The sequence below is a fragment of the Conger conger genome, chromosome 8 (assembly GCF_963514075.1).
Source record: "Conger conger chromosome 8, fConCon1.1, whole genome shotgun sequence".
Taxonomy (NCBI): domain Eukaryota; kingdom Metazoa; phylum Chordata; class Actinopteri; order Anguilliformes; family Congridae; genus Conger; species Conger conger.
The window spans coordinates 9,717,945-9,740,133 of NC_083767.1; the positions used below are offsets into that span (position 1 = coordinate 9,717,945).

General features: G+C 45.0%; 1 protein-coding gene across 2 annotated transcripts in view; it reads right to left on the reverse strand.

The window, feature by feature from the left end:
* Positions 1-22,189, reverse strand: part of snx25 (sorting nexin 25) — a 38,786-nt gene that overhangs the window by 13,831 nt on the left and 2,766 nt on the right. For both annotated transcript variants that reach the window (XM_061251149.1, XM_061251150.1), the window contains exons 3-7: positions 14,526-14,742; positions 11,518-11,690; positions 9,420-9,606; positions 3,961-4,031; positions 644-834 (exon numbers count right to left, since the gene is read on the reverse strand). In XM_061251149.1, coding sequence (XP_061107133.1) covers positions 644-834; positions 3,961-4,031; positions 9,420-9,606; positions 11,518-11,690; positions 14,526-14,742 — 839 coding nt within the window. The remainder of the gene's footprint in view (positions 1-643; positions 835-3,960; positions 4,032-9,419; positions 9,607-11,517; positions 11,691-14,525; positions 14,743-22,189) is intronic.

A 22,189-nucleotide genomic window follows, 5' to 3' on the forward strand; every position in this document is an offset into this window, starting at 1 on the left:
AAAAGTGGGTCAATGGGCCAACTTAATATGGCCAGTGTGCGCCGTCCGCTTACGGTAAACGAGGCTGGAGCAGGGCAATTAGAGTAATAGCTTGTAAATGTAATAACGTGTCTGGGAGGGGGTGGGGGAGGCTGTGGGCCCTCAGACCGCACAGCTTCCTCTCCTGTTGAGCAGGCCTGAGGAGGCAGCAGCTTCCACACGCCGAAGGCTCCTGTGCTAAACGTCCCCAAAAATCTAAGTTTTATTGGCTTTTAATTGTGTGAAAAGACCTACCTACAGAGATTAAGTGAGAACTGAGTTATTTCTGATATATTTGCAGCTATAAAATGCTTCTACAACATGGATATGAAATAAAACTGCTAAATAAAGAAAAATGTATAATTGAGGTCTCTGAAGCTCCCTGTATCCAAATACTCTTCAGCTCTGTGATCACAGGATGTCTAATCAGAGTTCAGAGTATTTGTTTTGGATTCAAATACTTTTCTGCATTTGACTAAGCTTGCCTGGTGTATTGGCACAAATTAATTGATCCCAAAAGTATAAACCCCGCCCATCGGCTCCTCCTTGCAGGCTCAGATGCACCAGGCAAGATCAATAGAGCACAGAACATTTTTTGAATCCAAAACAAATCCAGGACCCTCACCCTCTGGCTCTGCGGCTCCTCTCCGTCCTCAGGGGCCCCGTCCTCCTGCTGCTCATAGTTGGGGCCCCCCAGGAGCCGGATCCTCTTCTCGCACTGCTTCTTGGCCACGCTCAGCTGGTTGATGTAGCGCTTCATGTTGCGCGCGCGGAGCAGGTCTGCCTTCATGGCCGCGCTCTCCTTCCCTTTGCCCTCTGAGGGGGCACGGAGAGCGTGGAGGGTTAGAGTTACCACACACAAACACACACACAGACACATCGGTTCAACATGCATAAACAAATGAACATCCTAATTTAAAAAATATATAATATAGACAGATTCTTTGCTGGCTTCAAACCAAGCCTAAGCCTATACGTATACTGACTGCAAAGGAGAGATCAAACAGGGTTCCAATGCACTCTGGTGGCTGTTGAGGAAAGCAATTCTCGATGCGGTCAGCTTCGTTAACCCTCTGACCACAAACCATTGAAATCATGGCTAAATCATCATCATCATCCTCTGAATGAACACACAAAAAAGAACAAGATGCTTCAATAATTTAGAACATGCTTCAATAATCATGGTAAAGTTTATTTACTCGTTTTCAACCTGCAAGAGTTTGTTCTGACTGTGTAGAGAAAGAATAAAAAGGAAAATCGAACCTTATTTTCATGAGACACTGTGTGGCCTTCGAAGCTCTAATGTCGTGACATCCCGTCAAGGAACTTGGCTTTAGAAAAGAGAGCCTTTTACAGTCTGACAGCCGTGCGCACTGCTTTGATATTGATGCCACTTTATATAGCATTTCATTCAAAGGTATGCCATTTTACCACCGAGTTCATTCAGCACAGCGGGGACACAATCACTGTATGCAGCACTGAGGCCAATTAACATTCAATTAAGATAGCTCCAAATATAAAACCTGCTTGTGAACAAAGAGCTTTTATAGAAAACGAAAATGAAAACCCTCATTCATACAACTACCTGTGGCAAGTAAGCAGCATGAATAGCAATACTATTTATACATTTCATTATTTACCATTTTCTCACCTTCACAGCCTCAATTTTACAGGGTAACTTATTGCAAACAGAAACGGACCCCCGTGTCTCTCAGAGGTTTTGGTTTTTACGGTTTGGCCGACACGCCGCCCCGTGTTCCGTCTGTGAGAACATAAGGCCAGCGAGAGCCGGGCACGCAGGCGGGCGAGGCAGCTGCCACATCAACTTTTCTCCTTAATGGAACGGGCCGCTTTGACAGCCCGTTGTGAGGATTTATAGACTTGTTTTTGATCCCTTATTATCAGACGCGGGGCGGAGGAAAACGGATGAATGCAGCTCGCGCTCTGGCTGGGGGGAGCGGGGCTAAACCCCCCCTCCCCTGACGCCAACACCTCAAACAGCCATCTGTCACGTCCCTCTTCTGAGGGAGCTGCAGCCGTCACAAACGGAGTGAAAGAATGAAAAAAGAAAAGAAAGAAAGTTTCTCTCCTCTCAGACTAGCTGGAGTGTGTGAAACCCTGCTAGCAAAGATAACCTGGAGGGAGAGAAAGAGTGAAGCTTTTATTGGCGAATGCTTCAATCCACCGGACTCACCGATGGGGGGGGGGGGATTTTACCATGTGTTGTCTGAGGATGGATACAGATCTGAGCTCGTATATGTGGATCACATAAAACACCAGCAGCGTAACAGCAGGGCTCTGCAACTGTGGCCCCGAAGAGCCGCAGGGTCTGCTGCTTTTTGTTTTTCACTTTTAGAATGGAGAACCAAGGACAATCAGACTCAATAAAGGTGATTTAATGGTCTAATCAACTCTGTAATAGATCAATTAAGTGCTCAGTAACAATAAAGCCCAATAGGCCCTGCTGTTCTCCATGACCAGGGCTGCAGACTCCAGTTGTGAAGAATATGTGGCCCATTCTCATAATATTTCAAATTTAAACATTTATTTCTTATAATCTTTTTTTTATTTATTTTTAAATGATTGAATAGCATGATTTTTGGAATGTTTTCTCTTCTTTTCAGTGCTCTCTAACTCTATGCTTCCAGTTACCAGCAGTGATGGTTACATCAGCATTAGAATTTAAAAGCCATCGCTGTAACGTGATGGACTTTCCTCACCGCCTCACTCCGGTAAGGGGTTATTAGACTCGGCTACGCAGTAGATGACTAATGAAATGATAGAAGGCTCTGATGACTCAGGGCTGCAGTCTATGTCGTCTGAGTGATGATGTCACAGAGAGCCTCCTCCGAAAAGGAACAGTGTTTCAATCTAGTATAACCCCACAATATGGACTGCACCTAGTATATTTACCTTTTAATTAAAACTGGTATTTTTATATTTTAGACCCTGAGACAGAGGTGGAGTTACACTTCAGAAGGGAGTGTTGGTCAGCCATTTTGCGAACACACATTGCCGGCCAGCTAAGCTTTCAATGGTCCTTTTTTCGGTTTTAGACTAAACTCCACAAAAACACATCACCTACCATTAATAATGGCATGTGTTGTATTCACTGGACCCCAGACAGAAAAAAAACGAGTAGACAAAAGATACGAAGCACTCTCATTCCAGGACGCAGGCACGGACTCTCCAGAAGGATCGCCAACTGAACTGCGTGCCACAGAATGACAGTTACAGCAAAGGAGTTTAAGCCCCTGTCAGTCACGCTACCCGGACCACAGCGCAGGGCCGTGGTATGAATATTAAAAACGATAAGCACACATTAGGACTCCAGCCTAGAGCTCCAGGGGGATTCACCGGTGTGGTGGGCGTGCAGCAGCAGCCAGCCAGCCAGAGGGCTCTGTGTTCACAGGCAGAGCCCATAACCCCATGACTGATCAGGTCTGGGACAGACAGAGGGAGCCAGACACCCACTGACTGAGAGCACCATCCCTTCCTGACAGGCCAGCGAGCAGCTCGGTTTTCACTCCTCTCTCCCCGTGGTGAGTCTCCAGCCCCTGCTGCTCTGGAACAGCTCTGTGATTGGGGTCCAGAGAGCCTGGGGAGTGTGCTAACGTAGCAGGAATGTGACTAATGCTAAAGGAGGTGGGACAGGTACACTGCCTTAATGTTTTGGTCTTGTAAGGAGAAAATATAATTTCCTTTCCCTCAAGTAAAAAAATATTTGCTTGTTTTAAGTTACTGTTTGCATGACAAGTGAAATCTTCTTACCCCTTTGGCAATGAGGGGAGTCAACCACCTCACCACATTGGCAATATTTTTGGCAATTTAGCAAAAAAGGAATAGAAATCAGAGTTTAAACTCAGATAAGACTAAAATACTTGAGACTGGCTTTTGCAGTGTAGAACCAGGCCGGGCTGGACCGGACTGGACTGGACCTACCTTTGTGTTTCTTCAGCTGAGGAAGGCTGCTGATGGTGGTTGCTTGGATTATCTCCACCACAATCTGGTACCTGTGGAACATAACAATACATTCATTCAGCTGCTGCCCTTGCAGTGTGAGAGAACATGAATGCATTCATTTCAATTAGATGAGAAGTGGCACCAGACCAAACCAAGCTAACAAGATTCCCAGACCAGTATAATATGAAACATCACTAATGCATGTAACTAACCAAAACAGCCTTCACTAATAGCAATTGATGTTGGTCTAAGAAGACACTCCTGGAGATATACTGTGCTCAAAGCTCAGTTCACTCAGGCCCATTAATTGTGCAGCAGATAAAATACAATTATTTAACTAGAATACAGTATTGAATTATGAACCTAGATGGACTAAATAGCCTGTCCTCATTATCAATCGATAGACAAGCTTAAGATTTTACTGTATGAAGCTACAGTAGGAGAGGACACAGGCTTGGCATGCCACTACAGACTCCTTGCAAAGTCCTTCTACACCAATACTTTCTACAGGCTGTGTTACTTTGGTCACGCAAGATCTAATCGTTTCCTAACGAGGGAAAGTAAATGAAACCTCAAAATAAAGTCCAATCTCTGGTCTCAGCGCCATGCATCTTTAATGTCCTCTGAGCATTTGGTACTTCAGAAGTCTCTTTGTTCGCCACGCGGAAATAATAAAGAGAAGAGGGCGAAGAATTCAGCCAATTAAAAGCTCAGACACCGAATAAGCTAACCCAAGAACTCTCCTGAGGCATGCTAAATATTCAGCACGGCACACAAATATAAATGTCAGTTAAACGTCCAGGTACAAGGACCAGTTACCGAGGGAGCACATGTACTGAATCATTTAACGATCGCACAGCCATAACTCTTGGCCCGCTGTGACAGACGCCACGCAGGAAGCGGAAAACGGAAAGCAAGCGCTCTCGAGCTGTGTTACACGCACCCGTTTCTGTGGCCGTGCTAATTTGCTAATTGGACCGTTGCATGGATACACGTTTGGCCTTGCCAGTGGAATGGCCTGGATTAGCGATGTGTGTCACAGCCAGTACAGATAGATCCGTAGGGACTATTGTGCCGGGTTTAGCATCGCTGCTCTGGAATAAAGAGTTACCACCCGCCGTGTATCCGGAACAACAGTGGAAAGTGATTTCACGAACTAGCTTCACTAATTAGAATTGTAAAATTGTGGGGCGGCCTGTAGCGTAGTGGTTAAGGTAGATGACTGGGACCTGCAAGGTCGGTGGTTCGATCCCAGGTGTAGCCACAATAAGATCCGCACAGCCGTTGGGCCCTTGATCAAGACCCTTAACACTGCATTGCCCCAGGGGAGGATTGTCTTCTGCGTAGTCTAATCAACTGTACGTCACTCTGGATAAGAGCATCTGCAAAAACGGCATTAATGTAATGTAATGTAATGTAATGAACTAGAAAGTATAAGTGTCTGGAACAAAATACGGGGAGGATTTTTACTTTCTGAACCTGGATTTTCCACCTATAATCAGGAACTACTCATCCTATTGCTCCCACACCAGTGGTGTTAAATGCAGCTGGACTTAATTTCCCATGAGCGCTGAGGTTCAAAGGAGCATGTGCTCCGATTGGTCCTCGCACATTCGCCCGACGAGCCGTTTATTACCACAGACGAAAGTAGGGCAACGGTTGCCATGAGAACTCATTCCATTGTACTATAACATCTATAATAGAGTAATGTCACCCTAATTTAAAGCGCATATGATTTAAGATGTTCAATTTCATTACAGGGTATTGTGCATAAAAAAAGATAAATAAAGTATTTGTGCAGCGACAGGCATTCAGAGTCCAGCAATTGCACTGTGCTTTTTTTGGCTCTTGCACACAAGAAGCGTCCTATTTCGTCTGTTGCCATTGGTAATACTTCAGAAGCTTGGCGTTGCCATGGAAACGATAGGAGACAAGTCTATTGTGATACAAGCTGGGAAAAGGCCAGCCATGTTTTGTTTCAGTCTCTGATATACTGATACAGTACATGCAGTTCTGTGTTTTTTTTTGCCTGTGCCACCAGATTGGTAACATATCCCTGACTAATTACAATTGGAATAATCTTGACTCAAGCCAGTTCAGCTGTTCCACAGACAAAAGCTGGGGCATGAGTTATATGATTAAATTGCCTCCACTTCATCATTCCAGTATGCAGCTTAATGGATGTGCAGCCCTAATTATTTTTTATTATTTCTTTATTTATTTGCTTCCTGCTTCAGGGAGTCCTAATTACCCATGTTCTCAGCATTCCTCCCTGTGAAACATGAATCGCAACAGCAGTCTGCATTCAGTTCCTCATTTTATTCAGTACTTCAAACACAGCACCGTCAGGGATTTCAGCAGCCTAATTTCCTACATTTTGGCAACATGCAAGAGAAAATTTAACATTGCTCCTCCCGCAGGTAAAAAGTGCTACCAAACCGCTGCCCACTTTATTGCTTGTTAGCGTAAGGCTAGGGATTAAACCTAACCCGTCTGTTTACTTTTTTTCCAAAACAAATGAAAATACTCTTAGATGGGAACCAGAGGACTGTTTTTTTTCTGTGCGGTGAAATGCCACACACTCAAGAAAGAATTCTCTAGGCCATTTCACAGAGACTGCAATCTAATCTGGAGGCGTGCTTCAGGAGGAGCAGTACAGTCCGCTCTGTCAAACCGCGGTTTAAAAGTCCACACGGACCCCAGCAGTCCCTGCCTCAGTCACTCCTGTGTGTGGGTCCCCCTGTCAGCAGGGTGTGGAAAGGGCCTGGATGGTACGTAAGAGCAGAGGAAGCTGGAGTGCAGATGTGCAGTACAGGAAAGCTCCCACAGGGCCCTCTGTGAGTCATATTCTGATTTGTAGATTTAAAAATCATTCTTTGGCATTACGAGGTTTCAAGAGCAGAAATGTTATCAAAAACACTGCTACTATCAAAAACACTTATCAAAAACACTGCTACTAATCATTGACATTGTTAAAACCAATAAACCATTTTACATGCAGCAAATGTGCATTACCCTGCATATATTACACTGTGCCCTAAAATCCTCTCCTCATTATCCAACCGCACTGCATCTAAACTGAACATCTGCTATCTCCTCATTACCATTCATGCTCCATATTTATCAGACTGAAAAAAGGCTCTTCTATGTTTAAAATCACTCCTTTCAGGAACACGAGAGACAGATGATCTGAGAGATCTGGCCAGGGTCAGCCTTCAGGGTCACAAGAACATAATTTGATTTATAGCTCTTTCCCACTGGATAAATCAACAGAATGGCTATGACCTTGTGTATAACTTCTCATCAATTGCACGTCGCCCTATGAAACCACTGGGCAAAGTCAGCACTGGCACGGTGGGGATACGATCCCAGGCCATGAGACTCACTCACAGAGTGGTGCCACCCAGCAGTTTTATAAAAATACGGCACCTCACTGCCGAATGGAAGACAGTCAGGATCGTTCACTTACAAAAGAGGTACACGCATACGCACACTACATCACACACAAGTGCACACATGCACGCAAATGCATACACACGCAAATGCTCGCATGCACAAAAGCAACACAACAGCACACTTCACAAGACTCTGTACAAAACAACTGACGTGCTTCCCTGAGGCACTTCAGTCAGCACACAATATGCTAGTTGAAGAGGCAGGGCAAATGTCCACTGAACTGCAATCGTATCAGGCAACAGCAGAACCAATTGAAGGCTTCACCCAGCATGCTTCTAAAATCTCAGGCTGTGAGGTCATGTGACTCTGAGACGGTATCCCGAGGCGATGGGGGTGGGGTTGTTGCGGGGGCACGGGGTAGTGGGTGACTCAGCCAGTTTAGTCAGGCCCTCTCGACTCGCCTGTCAATCAGAAGCCGCCAAACGCACTGGACCGTCAGAGATGTGCCACGCCCACTACGCACGCGCGAGTCATCCTGGTGATTCAGACTCAAAGCCCAACCTGCAGAAGCACAATCCCAGAGGTCCGCGAGCCACTGAGCATCAGGGTTATTATTCAGAACCTGACCCGTCCTTCACACAGAGAGGACGGCCCCATCCGCAGTTCCAGTCACGGCAAAACGGCGAGTGAAGGCACGGCCGCTCGATAAGCCCGCCACGGCGACCTCACGTCAGCCGGGCTTAGTGCGGCCGGCTCTCGGAGCCGATCTCTTTTGCGGACGGACATCTGCATGAGCGGCGCGTCTGGAGGCCGCGCCGGTTACCATGGCTCATTGAGAGAGGCCCGTCAGCCAGCTTCGGCTCACCACGGAGCAATGGACGCTCCGCACTGCCCAGGTAACAAATGACAGTGGCCTGCCCCTAGACACGCATTTCAACAGGCTGAGAAAATCTTTTTCATGGAGCTCCTGGCTCATTCATATTCTATCACATTATTCCACTTGAGCGCAGGTACAAAGTAACTGTTCTCTACAGACTCCGTAGAATGTGCCCTGGTATAATTCGGTGAGACAGAAAGACATTATACCAGATGGAAAATCGCAAGGGATGCTGAGACTACCTTTTGTCATGTTATGTAAATGTGAAAATAACTGCAGATTCGATTGATGGTGCCGACAACTCCCCCGGTGCAAAATCGTTTTATATCACTCCGGGGTTCAGCACAGAAAACACACACACAAGTTACCAGGTAGCATGTCTTCCTATCCTGTCACTAGAGAGAATGGAGCCCAGAGCCCATATTCATGAAATACTGAAATACAGTAGGACATGAGCTGCATGAGCTGACCTGAGATTAGTCTTGGTCTTCGAGCTCATAATGGATGAGGTTAGGCTGGGTACCAGGGAAGACTGCTCCTAGACCACCACTCATTATGAGGGGTTTTATGGCTACGGACATGTAATTATTAAGAGTATCACAGTAGGTGTGCCGATATCCTTATCCATTTCAAGCTAAATGTTCTTACAATGTCACTAGAATATTTGCCCAACGTTACAACATTACCAAGACATTGCAGCAACATTGTGAGAACGTTTTGTGTTAGCTGGGATGCCATGCTGATTCTAGGTTAGTATTCCTGCTCGGTGATTTTACGAATGCAAGTGCAGACCACAGAAGCTTTTCCATAAAGTGAGCGGTGGACACATAAATGGCCCACATGCACAGTTTCTGTGTGTTTCAGCTTTTCATATCATCTTGGAACTTTCAGTTTGTGTGCCATAATGATTCAAGCAAAAAAATAAAAATAAAGTAATAATCGCTGTCGTATGTCCAACATGACATAAGATTTTGTCTAATTATCGGGTGATGTTAGAGAGAGAGCAGACCGTTTGGCTCTCGGGACAGAATTTCAGACACCATCACTGCTCTTTACAAATGTTTTGCGGGCATTTTAGATACTAAACCCAGGAAGAGAAAGCTGATGCCTGAATATACTCCAAAAAGCTACTGAAGGGGTGAGCTGCGAGTTAGCGGCCCCTCACCTCAGCTGCTTGAGGAACAGGATGTCGGAGCTGCTGCTGATGAGTTTGATGAACTCCTCGTAGGACGGGGCGTAGGTGTAGGCCTTCCTGTGGTGCTCGCTCACCTGCTCCCGGTACTCCAGCTGGGCCAGCAGGGTGCGGTTGATGTAGTCTGGGTCACTGAGGACCTCCACCAGGGGCTTCAGCACTGCGGCAGAGAGCAATGTCCGTCTCAGAGCTGGTCAGTACTGCATGTGCGCACACACAGACACACAGACACACAGACACACACACACACACACACACACACACACACACACACACACACACACACATACCCTCTCTCACACACACACACACACACAGACACACTCATACACACACACACACACACACACACACACACACAGACACACTCATACACACACACACACACACACACACACACACACACACACCCATATACACGCACACGCACATGCACACACACACACACACACACGCAAACATGGGAAAACCCGGGCACGCACACACACACACTGCCTGTAAACACACTCTTACTTTCATAAGGATGACATAATGCTTTTATGAGGGCTTACAATCAATGAGGCAATAATGGAGGCTGTGGGACCGCAGTTCCTTAGGAGAAAGAAAAAGTGAAACTACTGATCAGTAGCCAGCCCTGTAAATATTTGTAGCTGCAGTATATAATGTACAATAAGTACATAAGGTTCATAAACATTTCTCTAATTAACTGCACAAGTGTCTGAGAGAACCCCATTCAAACAGCCAGGAGGGAGAGGAAGTATAGGCCTGAGACTAAGCACTGATCTGAGAGCGTGTGGCTAGGCCATAAAATGTGTGATTCCACCTTTATTTCCTTTTATTGTACAACCTTTTACCAGTTTTCATTATATGCGATAAGAAGTGCACCATACATTCAAGCAGTCTGCAGCTTTGCAGTAGTAGCTCTAAGTAATATGTAATTTGCTAAGGCTAAAGTTTCCTGCTCTCAGTGTTGAATCTCGAGGGTTCACATCGTCACAGTGAAAAGGAGCCACTCCACTTTCCCAGGGTCGTGATTCGTTTCCTCGAGCGCCGTGACTCATTAAAAAAGATGGGGATCCGCAGCCATTTTCCAGATAATGTCTCTAAATTGGAATGAGCGATCTAATTAGCTCCGTGTCCGGTGGGCCCTGGAGAATAGTGGTGTTTAATAAACCCCCGGACTCCCACACACGGTTCTGCCACCTATGCACTGCGGGGCTAATGCTTGCTGGCCTCGAGCTTGAGGTAAACAAAGCTACGCTGTTCCACTGTGGGGCTTAGCCTACGCCTTCTGCAGGTTACAGCACAGAACCCGATAAAAATGCCCGTAAATCTCGAGCGAACGCCGAGAGCCCCAGCCACTTCGAGTCCCAGCTCAGTCCGAGGAAGGGCTTCAGTGAAACAGCTAACCTCATGACTCAAGTACAGACCCGAGAAACAAGGAAAAACCAAACCAAAACAGACCAAACAGAATCATTTCAACCCGGATTCACCTCTTGATGGGCGGTCATAGCCGAGCAACAGTGAGATTATTCATCTACAAACAAAAGGGCCAGATGGAAGATTCGCTGCAGTTGGATACCTGGATGGGAGAGGTTGCTAAGTAACAACAGCAATAAAGGTTCTAAAGTCCTGCGTGTCCCCCCTCCCTTTAATCCATAGTGGTTTCCAGTCACGTGTGTGTGTGGGTGTGTAGACTTCTGCGGTCCAGACCACCCTTCCCTGTCTCACTCACAACGCCATTACCTCCATCTCTGAACATTACCCTCTCTGTACCTCCATGCACTGGAGCAAAGACCTTAAGAGTCCAGATCCCATGAATAGCTCTCAAATAACCAAGAACTTACTTTAAAATGCACCATAACACTCTCAAATGTCAACCCAGGGCAGGTCAAAATGTTCATCATGTTGTTAGCCTTGAGATGCTAATGCAGTGAGAGCACTCGGTTGCCTTTATTGGCTTCTGAACCCGCATTGCCCGATACGGCCACATCCGATGCCCGGTGCGTAAGAAGTGACAGAGAGGGGAGCCCAGAGAAGGGCCCTGATTGGCCAGGCGAGTGCAGCGCACCTTTGGTGGCGATGATCTCCACCAGCACGGCGCGCAGGGTGTGGGAGCGGGCGTCGCACACGGGCAGCAGCGTGAGGGTGAGCAGCCGGGAGCAGCAGCGCAGGAAACACAGCTCCTCCCCTGGGCTGCGCAGGCACGGATGCAGGGGGAAGGGCCTGGGTGGGTCCTCCTGCCTATGGGAGCAACAGAGAGGGGCAGGGGAGGGGCCAGGAGAGAGAGGGGGCAGGACAGGGGGCCGGAGAGGAAGGGAGAGGGGCCAGGAGAGGGAGGGGCCGGGAGAGACAGGGCAGGAGTGGGAGGGGGAGGGGTCAGGACATGGAGGGGGAGGGGCCAGACATGGAGGGGGCAAATATTACTCACAGCCGATTAATGCTCGGAGGAGCATAGCAAAAAGCTCTGAGCTCTACTCTGGACCCGGGAAGCAAACTACCCTTCTATTCTGTCAGGAGAGCAATTCCTAAAAAAGGTACTGAATCAGCACTGTGTGCACAAAACCACTTCTGCAAAGTCAAACATTTCTATTTTGTTTCAGATTCTGTCTGTGCTCTGGAATGTTCTTCACAAAGATAGAAAGTTTACATACATTTTCTCAAAATAGCAAGAGAAGACAGTCACAACGAGCATAAGCAATTAGCTGGAATGTGGAAATATGGAAGAATAAAAATGTATGTGTGACTCATTACTCTGTGTGTGAGGTTTTTTTTCTCCGATACTGTGTGCCAAGCAGAAAAGCTACAGTTAGGCAGAAAATCTGTCATAACCACACAATCTGACCTCAACCTGATCTTTTACTTTATTGATCAACTGTTCTGTAAACAATTGATTAACTGTTTGCGTTTGCAAAGCTAACTGCTCCAACATTAGGCAAAAGATGACTCTGAACTGGAAGCTGCATAGCACAGTCTGTCCACACCCCACAATGCATCACTGTGAGGTCTCTACAAAAACAAAAAAGAGATGAAACCAGCTAGAAAAGCCATCTCTTTGGAGGTCTCTCTCACAGCGCGGATTAATATGAAAGGAATTGATATCCACTCCAAGATGATGGATGTCTCTGTACTAGCAGTTTTCAAACCTTGCTGCGAAATGGTATTCAGCAATAGGGGCCCTTATTATTCTGGCCTTTTTGCTACACTGCAAAAGCCAAAAAGTAGGTCAGTCCAAACACATATTTTAGTCTTATATTGAGACTTAAGATAATATATATATTTATTTTTTAAACAAAGATATTGCCAGGGAGGTGAGAGAGTATTACTCATTTCAAGGGGTTAGATGTTTTCACTTGTCAAGCAAAAAGTAATTTAAACCAAGCTTGTTGTTGAGGGAAAAAATGAGATGAAGTCTTATTACAAGACTAAAACACTCGCTAAGACACATTTTTGCAGTGTACAGGTTGATCCATTGGTAACTGGAGCTACACTAACTACAACAAGCAAAAGCTAAGGCCCATAGTCACTCCACCTCGGTATCAAAAATACCCCAGTATTAGCAAACCTAAATTCACTTCCACTGCCCCTTGAGGGCACTAATACATGTACCTTTCATACAGAGGCCAGTTTTTAAACATTAATATTTAAAGTCATAAAACATCACCAAAAAAGAACCTCACTTCCCTATGGCCAGAATAAACTGAAAAATCTCCGTTGCTGAAAGGCAATTGCTTCTCATTCACAGTACGCTCCTCCAAATAAATTCCACATAAAATGAACTTGCTCACTAATAGGACTAGCTTGTGCGGCTCCACAGAAATGCATCTTCATTCATTTACAAACCTAACATTCAATCATTTCATCTGTGGCTGCCACGTTATTAGTAAGCCAAACAGAATTACTGGTGTAGGTCACAATATAAGAATAATTTTATGGACAAACGGGCCCCGTGCCAAGCTAAATAACCAATTCCTGTAGCTTCGGTTCGGTTCAGTGTCCTGTCCTTTTGTTGACTGAAAAATATTCTGACCTCCAGGCAGAGGACACAACTTCCCGTCGCTCACGGAAACATGCCTACTGTTGGCAGCGAGGTTCCAAATGACATTCCAAGGTCAAAAACAAACTGAAGCAGCCAGTGATGACCGAATACAATTATACATTTTGAGATCTACCCATAATTCTCTGCTGCAGAGGAAGCAGCCAGCTGATCACATGGCCTGAGAGGAAACGCTTCACATTTCACGGAGCTGGCTGCTTCATTTACCCAACCCATTATCTGCTCCAACACTTCACAACATGAGAGGGAACTCACAATAGATTGGCTGAATGTACACACCAATGGGTCTGCCAGTATACTGCCTCTTTATAACATGAGTCTATGTCTGTACACTGCGTCTTTATAACATGAGTCTGTATGTCTGTACACTGCCTCTTTATAACATGAGTCTATATGTCTGTACACTGCATCTTTATAATATGAGTCTGTATGTCTGTACACTGCCTCTTTATAACATGGGTCTATATGTCTGTGCCTCTCCGCTCTTCCAGCAGGTGGATATTAATGAACATTTTGCAGCAAAGAAGCTCTGATGAGCTGCCAAATATAAAAAGATGTGCAGAATGCCAAAAAGGCTAAAGTGAAATTAAATATTTTATTTTTTTGTTTTCAGCAAAGTCCTCAGCAAACCGTGTCTTATTCACCTGGAAATGAACTTGAAAATATCATCAGGCTAATGGTTTTTTTTTCTCCTCATAAAATTCTCAATTACAAGGACGGATGTGGTAAGAGTTTATGGACTTGTGGCTTTAGTACAGGGTTTCAAATGGAAGGCCGATGAGATTGATGTCAGCTTTGCGTATGAATGAGAACAGCTCAATCACAGCAACCAACTGCACATACACTTTAATCCACAGCACAGCCTAGGCCACTCAGCACCTTACAGCACATGGAAATACTTTCTCTGGGCGGTTTTAAAAACTGATTTTGAGGGATGGCCATCTGCTCTCTCTTAACCAAAGACATCAGCTGTGTTAACCACACACACACACAAACACCCGCCCCCCTGTGCTGGCTCAGACCTGGTGTTGGCAGTCTTCAGGTTACAGAAGTGGGTGTGCAGGGTCTTGACCATGTCATTGCAGACCACATTAACCACGTCCACTGCAGCCAAACGGCTCCTCAGCTGCTTGACCATTTCCCAGAAGTCCTCAGACAGCATCTGGTAGAGCTGGCCCTCATCCTGGCTCAGAGGAACGTACCAGGGAAGGACATAGTCCCTGTAGCTGTAGTCAAACACTGAGAGAGAGAGGGAGGGAGAGAGAGAGGAGGAGAGGAGGGGAGGGAAAGAGGAGAGAGAAAGAGGAGGGAAAGAGAGGAGGGGGAGAGAGAGAGGAGGAGAGGAGGGGAGGGAAAGAGGAGAGAGAAAGAGGAGGGAAAGAGAGGAGGGGGAGAGAGAGAGAATGTCGATGGGGAGAGAGAGAAAGAGAGGGGGAGAGAGATGGAGAGAGTGTGGAGAGTGAGAAACCACGCAGACAAAAGCTACAATGTGTTACAGTACCTGTTCAACTTGTAAATATAATTACAGTTAATGACTAAATTCTCTCAATAGTCTATAATTCATTTTTTCCCCCTTTTTATTTCGAATTGTGTGTGTTTATGCCTCACGAATTGGCAATACTGTATGTATTTCATGCCAATAAAGCATATTGAATTGAAAATTGAATTGAGTGGAGAGGGAGAGGGAGAGGGAGAGAGCGGGCGGAGAGAGAGAGAGAGATGGGGGGGAGATCAGGATGAAGGACATCAGCAGGACGTACACATGAGTGGGATTAAAACCCAGTGTCGTTCATACAGGAGACAGTGTGTTGCACTGGGTGGTGGTGATCGTGCATAATGAACGTGCTTCTTGCTGCAGGAAACGTGCCCTCGTTCTATCAAAGTCAAACGCTAGGAGAGGGGACCTCCAGCGGTGCAGACGCAATTTCTCAACAATCAATTATCACAGCAATCTACCTTCAACTTCATTTCTCCACTTTACCATCCCCCTTTCTCTTTCATACACTGTGCATTATTCACACACATACATATTTTAAGCCTCTGTCAAAGTAAGGAAATGACATGGAGGCCAATTATATGCTGGCTATTAGCTTGTTTTACATCACGGTCCGCCAAAACACTGCAGACGCAGAATGGCCTAATAAGGGGCCCAAATTGAAGACGAAGAGTTTTTAATGAATGCAGTATAATTAACCTGAGCAGCAGACTCAAAAGATGGCCTACCTGTTTCAATAACAATGCAGCCTCCTCCATAGTAGCCCTCCAGAGTATTAACTATCCAAACTATCACTTGATTCATTAGCTATAATTGCTATAATTGAATCAGCTGTAGTCAATTATCTAAAATTGCTCATAGACCGCACCAACATTCAATTAAACAATATAGTAGCAATAAGCCAAGTCAACTGTCCTTTTTATAGACTATGTAAGAGTACAGGTAAATTATGTCTTGGCATCATAGTGGTGATATTGGATTTATATATGGGTTTGCTGATAAGCATTGTACTTTTACTTTATAAACTTCTGAAGGGCTATTTGCGCATGTCTGTTCAGAAGTCAGAGCCAATCAAATCCCCTGTTGCTAGGCAATATGTCCTCTATCCAATCAGGCTATGTCTTTTCAAATCATTGTCTGCCATGTGTTGCCATGGCTGAAGAAATCATTTGGTACAGCTAGCCAGCCATTTGCAGTTACCTCAACACAGTGATGTGATGACAATACACATTGTACAGATTGTAATAATGTGTATACATAGGCTACATGACAGAGAATGTCATGTCGAGAATGAAATGCATCAAAAGACATTTTACTCCCTTCATAAGAAACATCACAGTAAATGTACTCTCAATACAAAATGCTGTGGAATGGCTATAAATATTCTTTAATAATAACACTCTCTGGCTATCCACAGTGTGATATAACACAATTCACTGCCACAGTACTGGATCAGCGGTGTGAATTTTTCCCTGGCAAAGGTTTCAAATGAATGTCAAAAGGGTTGCCAGGTGACAGATGGCCTGAGGTGGAGCCAAAGCGTACAGACGAACAGCTCCAGCAGCAAGTCCCAGTAGAGCTATCCCTCCGTTACCCCCAAACTCAAAATGGACCCACTGAGTGTGAGATGGTCCAAGCAGACATCGTTGCTCGGTCCCGCCTTTCCTGAGATTGCGGCCCTTCGGCCAGAAGACTGGAGGAGCACTGTTGCCAAGGTGACTCATCCGAATGTATAAATGGCCGTTCCCCTGCCTCAGCCGTGGCAATTTGTAAAGTGGGTGCAATGTTTCCCCGCCACCAGGGGAAGTAATGCAGATGGACATCTTCCACCCACACCGCTCCTAACTCATTACAGCCCCCGTCCCAGAGCGAGACTCACCTCCCGCTCAGCTGACCCCCAGGAGGGCTCAGGGGCTGGGTTGAGTGGAACTGCTGCAATTAATATACGGCCTACGAGGCAGCTAAACCCGGGCTATGAGTCATACGGTCTCTTCTGGAGCCAGACTGAGCTCCGATCACCCGGCTCGCCACTGCTGTGGAGAAACTAAGCTGAATGCACAGGCTACACTTGGACATAGCCCCATGGTTTCACACATGTTGATTCAATGTCTCTGTGAACCTGTCCAATGTCCACAATATGAGCAAGGTGTAAAGGCTACAGGATGTTTGCATTTCATACTTAATAACATAAATGAAACCACAAATTATATATGAATCTGTCATTCTGCCCTGTATGCAATCCGGCATTGCAAATTCAGCAAAGTAACTTAACAAGGTAATATTTTCTATTTGAGAAATAAAAATGATTTGACATCTCATCAGAAGACTAAAATACTTGTTACACTTTTTTTGCAGAGTACAAAGACAGTTAGCAGGGCTTTTTAGCTTGGGGGCCAGCTGCATATACCAGGCTGCAGCACAACACATCTCTGTCAGAAAAAAGCTTTCTGGGAAAACATGTCTCCATCAGCCCAGAACACATCTTCAGTCATACAACAAGAACAGTTTTCACTCCTTAGATATAAGGAAATAAAAACTGAGTCCAACCAGAACCATAAGTACATTATGGCTCTGATTCAGACTATATTTAGTACTCCAGCCAATCGCTTGAAGAAATGTTAAAGGGACTATGCACTGGAATGGAATGGAAATTGGTGAGCTTTCAAGAGAAAAACTGATAATGCCTGGCTGTGTGATAATAAATATTACATGGAGAAAATGCATTTTCAATGCATTATTAAAGAACGGTGCACAGGGCAGGAACATGAAGCACAGAGCTCCATCAATCAGCTTTCTTTACAACTGAGCTCCTGCGTGCTCTCATCTTACAATATATATGACATCAGAGATTCATCTTCAGCAGAGCACGAGGACAAAGCCAACAGGCTTCTCACAATGCAAATCACATGGCAAATGTAAGGGGAAAACCGAACCTGGTTATTATTCAGTATGATGGACCAGGCACTCACGATCCACTTACTCTATGGAATGAGACTTCAAGAACTGTCGCTCACCCTAAATTCCAACTAATGTGGACCTTTCCAGAGACCCCTGCGGGATAGGGAGATTTAAAAAAATCTAAATAATGACATTACCTCTTTGGATAAACCAATTATCCATTCATATCAGGAGGGGAGCAGCTGCAATATGTTACACAACTACTCTGTGGTGGGAGCCACATGAGGAAATTACATTTTTCAGCATATTTTAGATTTGACAGGGAGGTCTTTTTTAATTTGGCATTTCTCCATGGGGGCAAGGAAGGTTGTAAAATTCCGCTTTCACGTTAATTTCACATGCTGACCCTGTGGTGTCTTTCAGGCGAGAACTTCCACAGCTTTGGGAGCAGAGCCACAGCCTGCGGGCAGAACAATGCTTGACATCGAGGGGGGGGGGGGGGGGGGGTTGGGCAGGGGTGGACTACATATCCCAGATATCCTGTGAACACCTCCGTCGCTCAGTCTCTCTGGGACTCATTAATCCTCTTGAACACAGGCGTGGGTGCTGACTTCAAAGCCTTCCCCATGTTCTCATGTCAAATTCCATGTCCATGAGATGTAACCCCTCTCTGTGCTGCGGGGAGAAAAGCCAGGCCTCCTTACATACAGAAGTCCTGATGCAGAGGTGGGGTGGGTCTATGGCCAGACAGCCCCCCAGTTATACTCAAGTGTGTGCTGCAGTGTGTGATTGTGATTAGGGAAATAATGCTAGTGTGCGTGCGTGTGCGTGCGCACGCGTGTGTGTGTGTATGTGTGTGCGTGTGCGTGTGCGCGTGTGTGCGTGTGCGTGTGTATGTGTGTGTGTGTGTGGGCGTGTTCCCCGTCCGGAGAATTGTGGCAATGACGGCAGTGCATCATCTGATCCTCAACACCCTGCTCCCTCAGGCTCTGAACTTTACACACACAACAACCAGCTTTCTACACAGCAACCAGGGACAGAAACAGAAAAACTTTTTGGCAAATTAATTTTTTCACAGAATGTAATAAATTTGGCCAAAGACTTGACCCAGGTGGATAAAAAAAAAAGTTTAATAAGTTTTTTGGTTGTGAGAAATTTGAGAGCCAGCATGTGAAAATAAGATATGTTCTTACTGACAGATTCCCTGCTGCTCTGCTGATAAAAAACCCATGGTTGCTTGTGTGGAGAATAAAGTCAGTGTTCAAAACAGTCCAATTATCAACTTGAGCATAGAGAGCAGACACATACGCCTGCACTCTGGCATGAACAATAAACAACACCATCCACAGTGGAAGACCCAGAAAAGGCCCAATGTCCGTGAGTTGGCTCATTAAGGTTTCCAAATAATAATTTCCTTCTGAAGATACAGAACAGTCCAAAAACAGGGGTGGGGAAAGTAATGAGGACTAATGGGAATGCAAGGTGGCTTCCTCCAAACCACAATGTCCCAGCTATTAGACCCACAGTAACAAAATGGCAGATTCTGCAGTAGAAAATCCATCCACATAATCAAGTATTCCTCTCTAAAAGCTCCCAATTCCCATCTACAGTACAGTAGATTACATATTGTAGTGACTTCATATTCCACTCCTTATTCAATTTCCAAAGCATGTCAGCCATTCCAGGATTTAAGTACAGCCAACATAATAGGCTATAGGTCCAGTTTTAGCACACAGAGTGAAGTCAGGATCCAGCAAAGTATGTTGCACACCCTATCAGTCTGTGAGGACCTGTTCATTGGTTATCATCAGTGATCTAGATGCATCTGAGAGATGGGCATAATCACCCACACAGTCATTAGCCCAACACTGCATTTTAATTAGCTCATTTTGGAGCCTGTTGCGCGCAAACACTTGCGTTTAAATGACACAAAAGGCTTCTTTTTTTCAAACTGATTTAATTGAAATAAAGACTGCATTTATCTACATTTTTTCTAAAACTGCGGAGACTATTAAAATGGTCTGATAGAATTACCGCTGAGATGGAAATATTATGCTGATCAGCCCAGCACTTAAAATAATTTCTCTAGTGAGGTGCAGGGTCACATCTGTGATAGATACAGAGTAGGGGAGAACGATCGTCAAAACGATTCAAAACGAACTGTACTGGAATTTCACAACAGCTCAACCAGCCTATGTTTGTCTTTTAATTTACAACAGTCACTAGTAAGTGGGATTAAAGTAAGCTCACCATGTGTTGTTACATGGCAATTTTAATCATATAGAAACCACTGTTTTGCATCACAGCTTAAATTGCATTGCACCAAAACATTGGACCAACCTCACTTTTGCCGACAGGAAATCTTTAGAAAGCTTTTGGGCTGATTATAAGACTTATTTTAAATGCAGAGATCAGCAAAGCGAAACATTTTAGGAAAGAGACATCTGCATGTAAGAAAAAGGAGAAAGAGAAGATCAACTTCGCCCCGTTTGAAAGCAGACAGGTGGTGTGCTCTGCATGGGTAGCCAATGAACTGTGCTGTAATTAAAGGCCCACACACATTCCTCATGTTTTTGAGCTTTTCAGATCATCCTGGAGCTTTAGATTTGTGTTCCGCACTGATTCAAGTAAACAAATTACAGGTTGAAGAATGCATATTTTAGTGTTGCTATTTTTCAGAGCTGTTCGTAAAAAGATTTCCCAAGTTGCATGATGATGATGTTGCTAAATATAAACCTCTGAGCCAGCCTAATCTGCCCCTTTGAGACTGTGCCAAAAGCCTTTCCGCACCTAAATTAGTTAGGTAGTTCTTCAGTCAGTTACTAACCGGTTATTTTGCTCCTCAATCCCTCTCCCTCTCCCACACTATTGTATTCTCTCCACTTAAGCTACACTTTCGCCACGGTCAGAGAGCTGACCGCAGGAGGCAGAAATTGGGTTCTGGGGCAGGGTTAGACACTTTTCTAAAAACCTACGTCACTGTGCTTTGCGAGCGTTTTCTGGGCGTTTTAGATAAAAACCAGGAAGAGAACACTGATGCATGTGGGCCTTCAACTCCACCCAATCAGGGAGACGGAAAAGCCAGCAGAGGCTCCCCTGGGCCTCCTTCCATATAAACATGCAGAGCAGAATCACCACATCTTCAAGCTGTACTGCGACAGGCAGGCCCCAGGGTCTATCCAGTGTTCAAAGGGCCCCTCAGGCCCTCACTTAGCCGTCTGCACAGATGTCCGACAGGTAATATCACCTGCCCTTCTAAGCCCTGAAACCCTGTGTGAAATCAGGACACACTTTTCCCTCCTTTCCTACCAAAATAACTGTCATTTATTACATAATGCAATATAATGAAATAAAAAAATACACAGTTCACAAAATACCATAGAAAATCTGAACAAACAAAAACTGCAATTACACCTTATCAATGACTACCTCTTCATATCACTGATGCCAAAAGGCCAACATTAAAGAAATGAGTCACACTTTCTAGTGATAAAAAAAAAACAAAAAAACAAAAAAATAACTTTGAAATGCTATCAAAATTAGACAAAGAGTATTGCTTTGGAACAACAGCTAAATAATCCAGTGTGGGAAAACCAACAGTATTTCACCTAAAGAAGGGTGGAAAAAAATGAATTGTAGATGCAGACAAAAGCCTAAACATACTCATGAGATCCTGATCACCATTGGTTTACAGCTCAAGATGAGTCCCAACAACGCTCTGTTCACAATGCACCCAATAGCCTAATTTACGCCAGCTAACTCATAGTGTGCTCATATGCTGGCCTACATGCAATAACATTTGGCACTGAATTTCACTTGTAAATGAATGGAAGTCTTTTTTTCTTTTTCTTTTTTTACCTGCCAAACAGTTTGACAAGTTCAGTAAACACCGGAATTAACTTGCCAAACCTGCCTGTGTTTGTGAAGAAAAGAGTAAGCTAACATAAGAATTTATAGCGTTCAAAGTAAATATAATGTTGATTGAACCCAGGCCTCTATTTGATAACACTGTTGCTGTTGACATCGCTAAGAGACCGCGCAATAGGGGCCCACTGTCACTCAGATAACAACAGCCGCTTATCTGCACCGAGCCCATGAACCTCTACAGTTCACACCCAAGCTCCTGCAGAGACTTTCTTTCCGAGTCCACACCTGAGAAATCGTCCAGGCTGTTACCACTGCACGAGTACAGACCTACGGGTTCAGTCGAGAGTACCAGATCCGAGCGGATAAGACGTTTTATTTGTTTTTCAATAACGTGCCACGCTTGAGTGACTGTGCAGAAGCTCCTGC